The sequence below is a fragment of the Haliotis rubra genome, unplaced genomic scaffold (assembly GCF_003918875.1).
Source record: "Haliotis rubra isolate DU_JTF1 unplaced genomic scaffold, ASM391887v1 Scf10, whole genome shotgun sequence".
Classification (NCBI taxonomy): Eukaryota; Metazoa; Mollusca; class Gastropoda; order Lepetellida; family Haliotidae; genus Haliotis; species Haliotis rubra.
The window spans coordinates 1,383,895-1,396,008 of record NW_025764892.1 but is presented as its reverse complement, the minus strand read 5'-3'; the positions used below and the strand labels follow the sequence as shown (position 1 = coordinate 1,396,008).

Genomic DNA, 12,114 nt, shown 5'->3' with positions numbered 1-12,114 from the left:
ATCACAAACTAGGGCATCACATGTCATCACAAACTAGGGGATTGCATGTCATCACAAACTAGGGGATTACATGTCATCACAAACTGGAGCATCACACATCATTACAACTGGAGCATCACACGTCATTACAACTGGAGCATCACACGTCATCACAAACTAGGGCATCACATGTCATCACAAACTAGGGGATTGCATGTCATCACAAACTAGGGGATTACATGTCATCACAAACTAGGGCATCACATGTCATCACAAACTAGGGCATCAAACGTCATCACAAACTGGAGCATCACACGTCATCACAAACTAGGGCATCACACGTCATCACAAACTAGGGGATTACATGTCATCACAAACTAGGGGATTACATGTCATCACAAACTAGGGCATCACATGTCATCACAAACTAGAGCATCACACGTCATCACAAACTGGAGCATCACACGTCATCACAAACTAGAGCATCACACATCATCACAAACTGGAGCATCACATTCTGTAGCCCGTCATCACAAACTGGAGCATCACACATCATCACAAACTAAAGTATTACACGTCATCACAAACTAGTGCATTACATGTCATCACAAACTGGAGCATCACACGTCATCACTAACTAAAGCATCACACGTCATCACAAACTAAAGTATCACACGTCATCACAATTTAGAGCATCACACGTCATCACAAACTGGAGCATCACACGTCATCACAAACTAGAGCATCACACGTCATCACAAACTAGAGCATCACACGTCATCACAAACTAAAGTATCACACGTCATCACAAACTGGAGCATCACACGTCATCACAAACTGGGGCATCACACGTCATCACAAACTAAAGTATTACACGTCATCACAAACTAGTGCATTACATGTCATCACAAACTGGAGCATCACACGTCATCACTAACTAGAGTTATTTCAACCTTTCTGTTGGACATCTAAATCACTGTTACTGGTTTATTTCGGCATGGACAATTTAATTCTTTTTTTAAAAAGATGCATTTCACCTTAATATGAATGCATTTGAGAATTTGTTTTCGTGATTTGCATAAAGCTGTGTTGTTAAGCTTTCTTGTAAACTATAAATACCTTCTAACAAATCTTTGATAGTTGACTGAACATTGACTGAACATATGTTTATATAGTATGCAATTGTTCAACTTCGACAACGAAACCCGTGAAGATCCGGGGTAGAATAGGTCTTCAGCAACCCATTCTTGTCATAAAAGGCGACTATGCTTGTCGTAAAAGGCGACTAACGGGATCGGGTGGTCAGGCTCGCTGACTTGGTTGACACATGTCATCGGTTCCCAAATGCGCAGATCGATGCTCATGCTGTTGATCACTGGATTGTCTGGTCCAGACTCTATTATCTACAGACCGCCGCCATATAGCTGGAATATTGCTGGGTTCGGCGTAAAACTAAACTCACTCACTCACTTCGACAATGTTCCAAACGTGACATATCACGTATTAAACGAAGTGTCAACAAAGTAAAATGCCATATAGCTGGAATATTGCTGGGTTCGGCGTAAAACTAAACTCACTCACTCACTTCGATAATGTTCCAAACGTGACATATCACGTATTAAACGAAGTGTCAACAAAGTAAAATGCCCTTACTCTTCGTGAGCAATATTGCTTCACTAGTGGTCTGCACAGTACAAGAGTTATCGAACTTATAAATAGGGAGAGGCGCTGTATCAGTGTTCGCCGGCTCCAGTGTCAATTTGACATCCAAGAAGCACCGGTTTCTCCTTCGTGTGGGCCCGTATTTTCGATCAAACTGGCGCTAGAGTGGTTAACAATGGATCCAAAAACATTCATGGATATTGCTACGGTGGTTACAAAACTGAAAATGTACCCCTATTTCGACATTGCACATTACGTGCTAATGTGCTGTTCTGTACGAGAGGATATGCCGCAAGGTGAGGATTCAGAGCTCTGTCTTGCTACAACTATCTTTGGCAGTCGCTGAAACCGACACCAAAACATAATGCACGTGTTCTTCGTGCTAATACATTTCTATTTGACATGTTTTCTTATATCTGATTGCAATGTTTGGTTGGCATCCCGACCTGACAGCTCGCCTTGAAGTGAAAATTCGTCTGCTAGCGTTTTGACTTGTAGTCAATGGGCTTGACTTTTATTGGTTGAGTCAGGTGATACAATAACAGTATGCATAAAAATATGTTCTGCATATGGGAATATTTTTCAAAGTAGAATTTTCATCACGATTATTTTAGGTCTTGTTTTGGGAAAGATGTTTTATTTAAAAATTGTATTGATTATTATATTTATGCCAAATTCAGACATGAACGATCACACAATATTTTCAACGCATCATGTTATAACTATTCTCAAATAGTCTTAAAACCTTTGCTATTTCAGTGATGGGATATACAATTGCATCCTATTTTGTTTTTGAAGATTATTTCTTATTGATATTTTTAGACATTGATGTGTGATATCAATATTTGTTTTATTTTTTATCCTTATATGGGCTGAAGTTGAACTAAAACAGGTAATGGGTGTAGCAACTACTACAGATTTACTATAGATTTGCTATGTGTGATACATGTATTCTGAGCGTGTCACCATGGCCATTTTGATTTTGATTTTGATTGTGTTCAACATGTTAAATGAGCGTATTGTTTTCACTTTTAATCAAATTAATATTTCAGGCGATTTTGTTAGTATTGATAATGAGCATACTGCTTTTGAATGATAGTAATACATTGTATAAAGAAATAATTAATTATAAGTAAAAGATTGAGTATCATGATTATGATTGATGAGTAAATCATACAGATATAGAAGGCAGCCAAACATAATACTCTTGAAAGGTACAGAAATTATTTAATAGTTTTTTCTCATTTTTATCATTTGTCCATTCACTTATATGTAAGTGAATACTTTTTCTGTGGTTTGAAAGATTTTTCAAAAGTACCAATACTAAGAAAATGTCTTGGACTGACCAATCTTCTGATAAGTACAGTGCAGTATAATTGCTAGACTAATGCTTAGTCTCTGAGTATATTAATTTTGATAGTAACAAACAAATCCATATATATTGACAAGCAGCCCTGAGGGAGACCAGAGATTCAGACCAGAGGAAATCTAGACTTACTTCATTTAGAGCTTTAGCATTACAGAGAGGGCTTGGCAGTAGGGAAAATAATGTGGTTCAGTGACTGTGATACAGACTATATAAATGCAGTCAATTCTACTGTCCTAAATAAATCAATATCATCTTTCTCTGTATATACATGTATCATCTACTCGTTGCATCATTGCAAAAGAAACAGATGGCCCCAAATCATTAACAATGGTAACTGAATCACAAATTAGTGTATGATGTTGGTTGTATTGTTGTGCTAATTACAGATGTACACCATGTGCTTGGCCATTCATACAACTGCTTGTGTGGCATCAGTGGGAGTGACTGTGTCCATTTAGATGCTGGACACTTGATCCCTCAGTATGGCTGACTAATGACACGGCCAGCTGGAATGCATTTACTCAGATCAGAGATCAGGGGATCCATTAGATGCATCATTGATTAACCACTATTCAGTTTTTCCGAAATCGAGTGTTGGGGAAGGGATAGGCAAGGGGGAATTCTGCAGTCTTTGAGGTTTGCCCCTATAGAGATTTTCAAGCTCTATAACCCTTTAATTTTCAGGTTATGTACAAGAATTCATTACTGTTTACAAATGTAAATAATATTTTTTTATCAGTTATTGCATTGAGATATATACCCTCCTTTGTCCTTGATGGGTGCATAGGTCGATAAAGACATATTGTTTAGTTCATCTGACTAAATGTCATGTGAAGTTTATGATGTCATGGCCTGCTTGGCCATCATGCTGTCATAGAGTAATAATTAATACAAACTTGAATGATTAATTATTACCACAACAAGCAATATATTAGGATCAGATATTACAAAAATATAAATGTAAAATGTTAGTTCCACCATGATCAGTAATAGCCAAGAGAAAGACACCAGTCTAAGGTAATAAAAACCCATGTCACAGAAATTCTATTCAAGAAGGTTCAAGCTATGAGTTCATAGTTTAAAAGAGGTTTCTAGATAAATCCTAGCCTAAGGTAACAAGAACTCATCACTAAGACACACTGAGAGACAATGAGATAAAAAGGTATGTCCATATATTTTAAGAAATTGCCTGAATCTGTTTTGGAAAGTAAACCTACCATCATCTCTAAGCTAATGCTTCAATTTAGGCTCATTAAGATTTACCCCAATACAAAAGTGTCTATTGCAATATCATATTCTTCTTCCAAGCATCCAGTAAATGTGTGAACAAAGTTAGTGTCAGTTCAGTTAGCACCCTCTCTGTCTGGTCATTTCATTTATTGTAGGGCACATCCCATTTTGTATCATCAATGAATTTATGATCTTTTTATTGTCTCAACTTGAAATAAATAGTTAGAAAATGACAATGTTACGCAGTAGGGGTTAGACTCACTAACACACAGGTTAACGCTAACCCTCAGCTCAGAGGGTTGTACCGACTCTTTGCGGTCACCCAAACTATTTGTAAGACATTGTTATTCTGTTCCAGTAAATAAAATAGTAATTAATTTCTTGTGACTTCAGACTTTTTTCTGAACTAATCACCCACAACAACCAGCACACCATTTAGAAGGCGTTTCACCATCAAAACCACACTGTACCATACAAAGTACCATGATAATGCACCAGTGTAGCTGAATCTTCATGTGCTTGTTCCCATCAAGTAATGATGTGCTCATTCGTTCAAGAGTTTCAATTTTCGATTTTCAGTATGGCTGCCATGGCAACCCCGGTAATGGGGGTTAACAATATGTTCTGGTTTTAGCATCATTTTGAATTTTGACCTTTATTTTTTACATTTTCAAATAACATCACTGAAAGATAAAGCTGCTTATGGCAATACTAAGGCATTTCACTTAAAAGTTTGTTCACTATCTCTTTATCTCAAATTTAACTTCAAAACAAATTTTACTTGCAGTTAATGGATTTAGTAAGTGCTCCCTTTCATCAATTTTCAAAGCACCTAGTGCAATTACTAGAGTGAATATGGTACACATACACTCATGACTGTGTTGAGACATGTGTTCAAGCAAGAGCTAGGGTCAACATGAAAGTTTACAACTTCATGACATAGCGACCTTCAGCTGAGTGGCAAGAAGTGCTTGTTGTGCCATATCAGAGGACACAGGGGCTTGTAACGCTATAAACTGCCATCAAGGTATATTCTGTAGCTGATGGGGTCTTAGTACTCCTTTTATATAGTACTAAGACCCCATCAGGGACAGTATATACCTTGATGGCAGTTTTTAGCGTTACAAGCCCATGTGTCATAGACTTGGGTTGGATTCCCTTTAGGGTAGACTAATGTTTAGTCTCTGAATCTATATGATTTTGAAAGAAACTATCAATCCCTTTTAAACTAAAAAGGAGCCCCCGTGAAAAGGGAACTTGTGGAAATCTAGACTTGCTTCGTTTAGGGCTTTAGCATTGCAGAATGGACGAGGCAGAAGGGCAAATAATGCGGTTCAGGGACTGTGAGACAGACTACCTCCATGGGTATGATGTGACAAGGCCATTCTCTGTGTTCCTACCAAAGGGTTATGTTGTGGAGCAGTGGACGTCAGTTTAATCATTGATTTTTCATTCTTTGTATATATCATTGATGGTTTAGTCTGTAACAAAACACACTAGTAGTATGTGTTGATTTAATCTTCTTTTCTACAGAAGTGTATAATTGTTTTTGTTGGCAGAGTCAGGACTGAATGTCTAGCAGCCTGTGACATTTGCCACTAGTCCAAAGCCTCTCGTCTAGTAAGCTCACCTTAAAATCGTCCAGATAATCACAAAAATCATAAGAAAAATGATGCTAAGACCCATGTTCAGGCTAGTAAAATGTTTCATCTTGGAATGAGACAAGTCCTTTGTTGTATTTACCAGTCATTGCAACTGTGTTAGTTTCATCAAAGTTATAAGAAGAGGTTAGCTTGGTATTTGTAAATGTGATTCATCAGTATATGGCATGTATTCAGTGGAGTCTCACTTTGTGTAAAGACCAGGAGTGAGTGATTTAACATACTGGTTGTCTGCATTTAGGTGCCTGTCATTGTTTCTGGGTCAGCTAGGGAAGTGTCACTCAATCTGCACCACCAATTTCTCAAGTTGAAGCTATAAGTTAAACAGTATGATGAACATACCTTGCAGCTATTTTGTGTGGAACTTGTCAAGTCATACACATCCCACTACTGTCAAGCTTATTGTTTTTCTACATTGCCCATGGCTATCTAATCCCCTGGTATTGTTTGCTTTAGGTCATTCATTCCAACACAAGTCATAGAGTCACTTGTCAAAATGGAGTGTAGGGTAAAACTAATTGTTCTGAGGGTCGTAACTTTAGATGTGGAGATAGCTCCAGGTTATGGATAGTAAAGAAGGGTTGTTTCAGAAGAGACCTAACTTTTCAGTCTAGACAAGACTTGGCTGAGTGCCAAGGGCACCCCATTGCATGATCCCATTGAAGATATGCCTCACACCTCACATGCTTAATACTGGAGTATGTATGTCACATATGTAGAAATGTTTGTGTTACTGTATGCTAGGCATGTCTGTAGTGTACACTGTACTCCAGTATCTTATATGCCAACTGCCGGTCAAGGCAGCACATTCATCTGTTAATCATGTTTATTGATATCTGATACAGTTCTTGTAAGAGAAACATTAATGGGATATTAAACAATGAATGAGTACTTAGTCTCCAAACATTGTCCATATGATATTTGATTTATTTGACTTATAAACATGACAAATAGTAGGAATTTATCATGAGGTCAGGTTTTTTGGACGGACTGAAAAACTGTTTCTTTATTTACACAGTGATTAAATGGCAACAATACCACACCATACAGTAATGCGTATGTGGTAGAATAAAGTAGCACACAAAGAAATGACTTGCAATAAATTGCTTGTAAAGAAGGATTGCTGAGGATCAGTCCTGTTGTACAGTGTTGATAGGATCCTGTATCACTAGGATGCCTGTATCACCAAGATGGTAGATGCACCATTACACTGCACATTGCACCAGTAGATAACACATTGGCATGCACCAGCGTCACTTACGTTCTTGATTAATTTACCTTCTGTCTGTGTTGATCTACCAGTATCAAAACATCCATCTTTCTGTAACCTTGTTGTAGTCATGATTTATTCTTATGCAAAGTTGTTTACAGGTGCTAAACTTAAACAAGAAGCCAAAATGCTTTTAAAAAGGACTTTACATTAACAGATACAATGTAAACCCCTTTGTTTATTTGTTCCCTGTCTTGATAACACCCAGGTTGTTCCAGGAATAGACATTGCCCAAGTCTGAGCATGCTAGTTTGTAACAAACTTGCTGTTTCACCAGTATTAATCATGATGAATAAGAATGACTATGCAGTTGTCCAAGAGTCAAATGTGGACCCAATAACACACATGGTATTTTCATGTGATGGTTGTCATGGTTGTATCGCATGACGTTGGTAAGACCTCCTGAGGATGCTATAACTACTATTAAATCATTATACAGGGATATTGTACTACATGTTATTCAACATGGCAACTTGATGATGTCTATTTGTAGTGTCAGTTACGGCTATTGCATAACAGAAATTTGCTTGTAATAAAACCTGAGAAACCTGATCAAGCTTCTCAGGTGAGGTCTGTTATGAATACATGACACGTTTTCTGGATAACTGTTATGTCATATTTGTATCTTGTGTCACACTTTATCTTGTTACGATACCTTCCACTGATATGCTAACAGTTATGATGCTTTTCTTGTCCTTTTATCGGCCTCTTAATTAGGCTGTTTAGAAATTTTAAGTGCTCATTTATCATGTTTATCCCAAAAGTGTGGAGGGTGGGTAGGGCTGTATTTTCATTTTTAATGAGGAATGTTTTATGCTCTCTTCCAACCATGGATACAAGTAAACAACTGTGCATGAATTGAACAGGTCAAACATTTTCAATACAGTGTCATTTCTTGAGCATTTTCTTTTCTATTTAACTTAAAGATGATGCCATGATTACATTATCCATATGGGATGATATTGATGTTAAGAGGTAATAAAATAGGTTATTTCCAAAGGCCGAAATCTCATGCATAATTGGAACCTTTACAGAAAAGAAATGCTGATTTAACACAAACATGAGCAAACTAAACAATATAAAATGAGCTGTTTCTAATCATCTGAAACCATCAAAATTTGGGACTGCCTCAGTAGTTTAGAGCATAGACAATCTGCTTGGAGTGACACTTGTTTCCATAATTAAACTGCCTTGGTGTTCAGCTTCAAGAAGATGAAACAAGGACTATCAGCTTTGAGTCAGTTTAATTAGTTGAAATGTTAATCTATTGCATGGTATTGCAGTGGGATACACAATAAAAGTCCATACAGTTCATACATCCCACATGCAAGCATGTACACTGCCACATAATCGAAAGAATCTCGAATGCAACATTAATTCCTACTTCACCACACCCCTCTCATTAAATTTTTAACTATCACTAGTACACAATTGCCAATTATTTACCCAACTCAGGGGCAGGAGTGAGTGAGTGAGTTTAGTTTTACGCCGAACCCAGCAATATTCCAGCTATATGGCAGCGGTGTGTAAATATTCGAGTCTGGACCAGACAATCCAGTGATGAACAGCATGAGCATTGATCTACGCAACTGGGATACAATGACATGTGTCAACCAAGTCAGCGAGCCTGACCAGTCGATCCCGTTAGTCGCCTTATACGACAAGCATGGGTTACTGAGGATCAATTCTAACTCGGATCTTCACGGGTAGAATTAGTTGTAGTGGTTATGATGTTCAAGGATCCATACCATGCACTTTGTAGTTGATGATTTAATAGGCATGTTTATCCCATATACACAAAGCTCCTATCATTATACGCTTGTCCTATCAGTACTAGGGCTGGCTATTGAGATACCTCATAGAAATTGATAATCTTAAACTAAGTATAGATCAAGATCGATTATCAATATGTATTGAAGAATCAATTATGAGCAGAAATGAAAAAATATATAAGGCCCAAACAAATCCCAATATTTCACATCAGTGGTGATACATTTATTGATGGATTACCAACAAAAACAGTCCTGAACATATTTTAGATCCAGCCTTTGAATAAAGACATTTTTTGTGTAAATATTTTGTGTGTGTAACCTTAAAGGAGAATCCGAACGAAAACAAAACTTTTTATATATTGTAAAGGATATTCTAAAAGTCACCTTCCGGGATTAAAATTGAACAAAAAGTTTGTAAAATAGCAATAAAAACACAAAAAGACGTACACGTATTTCCACCTTTTACGGAAACACCTGACAGTTAATGAGCAGAGGGGGTATCACGTGACATGACGTCACATGTCCCTGTTGCTGATGGCTGCCTCTTTGATTTTACCTCACAACCTAACAGTGTCCATGGATTCTGAAGCAGTAAAAGGTGTTCCTGATGTCATTTCTGAAATGGATGTTAGACCGTATCAATATGATTCGATTTTAAATCTTGCAAGACAATCTTCCAGTGAAGATGAATAAGAAAAATCAAGTGAAACAGAGGCACCGCTTGAGTTCAAAATAAATTTAAAAATATACCATATCATTTAACAAGAATACTATTTGACAGCAAAATGTGATACAGTTCCAACCAGCAAACCCACCCCTATAAGTATATGACCAGTTCCTAAGAATTATATTTTTTGCAATGTGATTGTAGTTCCTTTTGTGTCAAATGGGTGACTGTAGGGTGTCTGGGATTTAAAAACACAATAATTATGCTTCAGACGGGGGAAAATAGAAATTATCTGCTACAAAAATTACACTGGAGTTATTTTGTTGAAAAAAATGTAGGATCCTAGTTTTCATTAATAACGTAGCAAGTCTCCACACAAAATCCCAGCCTGGTCGAGAGCAGAGATAATATTCAGCGACGCTTGAATAAGTTATTCCCGAAAACTGGTGAAGTATTAAATACTTGTCAGGACAATGTATGTTTCCCCAGTGTTTGGTTTTGGAAATAGTTATGGTACTCGGCCATAGCCTTAGAATGGCATCTGTCAATGTGAACACAGAACAACTTTCACGGCACACACTACTGACAAATAGCGAGTCTGATGCCAACATGCGTAATTGGACAAAATGGAAAACAATGAAAGCAACAAGTACTTCATGATTTGCCGTTGTATTCGGCAATGTTTCGGGTAGTCTGCAGCATTTAGGGCTCCAAACCGAAAAGAACGTCATAGCGAAACATTTTCAAGCTCATGTGAAATCTCTTACTGATTTTGATATCTATCTCATGTGTACCAGTGGAACTGCCCCACCTACTAATTTGGTCAAATTTATTTAAAATGATTAAATATATGCCATAAATGCATAGTTTTTGTCAACTTTGATATTATGTTCTTCATATAAAAGTTATTAAGAAGTAATATTTCTGATAAATGTTCCATCAGTGAACTCATAACTATGTATATACTTTTATATGAAGAACATAATATCAAAGTTGACAAAACTATGCATTTATGGCCTATATTTAATCATTTTAAATAAATTGGGGCATTTTAACTACCCCCGGGGCAATTTGACCAAATTTGCTGGGGCAATTTGCAGCGGGGGCAATTCGACTGGCAATCGTACTTGATTTAATTTATGTTAAAAATACCACTGACAGTAAGCTGTAACAGGGAATGATGGAGTATAAATGAATCTAGTGGGTAATTCTTCCTTCTTCAGCCTAGCTTTAGGATTTGTATGCCCCATGTGTGTTTGTCTCTTTCATACGCTTCTGACTCGGAATGATCGGACCATTTCTCCTGCCTAAGTCTATCTCTTTACTTGGAAAATGGAAGAAATGGTGGCTTTCCATTGTTCGATGATTCCGTGCATCCCCAGGCAACAGAATGCACCATTGTACCATTTACAAAAACGACAGAAACAACACGATTTGTACTATTGTAGCGCTTGGTCTTTGGCAATATGGAGGACTCTAGGCACATTTGACGTCACGAGCGGAAAGGTCACGTGGGTTGCAGCGAAATATGCATAATAGCCGAAGCTGATATTTACAGAAACTGGTTTCGCGATTAAAACATAATTATACATAATTTTTAATTGAAAATTTGGGAATATGTTTCTGATGATTTTGTCTTTCACCCAGCTAATTATTGCAATTCACTCGTATTCTCCTTTAAAGCTATATTTCCTCTCAAATAGTTATGTCCGCCTGGAGAGTGGAAGGTCGCGGGTTTGATCCCCGACCACATCATACCAAAAGGCGTTAAAATATAGTACTTGTTGGTCCCTGCCTGGCGCTCGGCATTAATGGGTACAACAAGGACTGGTCGGCTCGGAGTCAGTATAATGTGTCTGAGTGGGGTATTCATGCTTCACTGCGGCATGGTATCTCAGTGAGCTAGCACTATAAAACCAGCTTCAGTCTGGGCTAGTACAAGCAGCCGCACATACACATACACACGCATGCATGTCGTCATATGAGCCAAATATTCTCCAGCGCGACGTTAAACCCAATTTCACCTCACCTCACCTCAAATAGTTATGTACGATATTATTGATGACATAATTTTCTTATCGAAAATAATTGGTAATTGTTGCCATCATGGATATTTCCAGTTGTTAGTCTTTTAAGCCAGCCATAACCAATACAGACCATAGTCAGCTTCCCTCAGCTCAGAACCGCTGAAAGAGTTTTTACAGATTTTTTTTTTTTTACAGATTTTTTTTCTTTTTTTTAATAATCAGTAGCTAATGATGTTAAGGAAGTAATATGATTAAAGGATTTGGAAAAGAAATGTATGATTACAGTTTGGAAAATTTGACATCCTGAAGCAACCTGCATCTAATCATGCTTTGATAGTAAACCATAATTTGAGCAGCTGTCCATAATTCAAGCAACATTGATAGCCATGTTCAAGTAATTTCATTTTTAAACCATTTTCCAGTGACCCTGTGTGAAATAAATGTAATTTGTGTCCATGTTAGAACTGGCAGATCTCT

The 12,114-nt window shown here is 37.3% G+C and overlaps 1 protein-coding gene across 1 annotated transcript in view; it reads left to right on the top strand.

The window, feature by feature from the left end:
• Nucleotides 1-1,712: 1,712 nt before the first annotated feature.
• The window catches only part of LOC124253622 (trimeric intracellular cation channel type 1B.1-like), a 40,870-nt gene continuing 30,468 nt past the window's right edge, over nt 1,713-12,114 (top strand). The window contains exon 1 of the mRNA XM_046687465.1: nt 1,713-1,937. Within this exon, the coding sequence (XP_046543421.1) occupies nt 1,817-1,937 (121 nt within the window). The 5' untranslated portion in view covers nt 1,713-1,816. The remainder of the gene's footprint in view (nt 1,938-12,114) is intronic.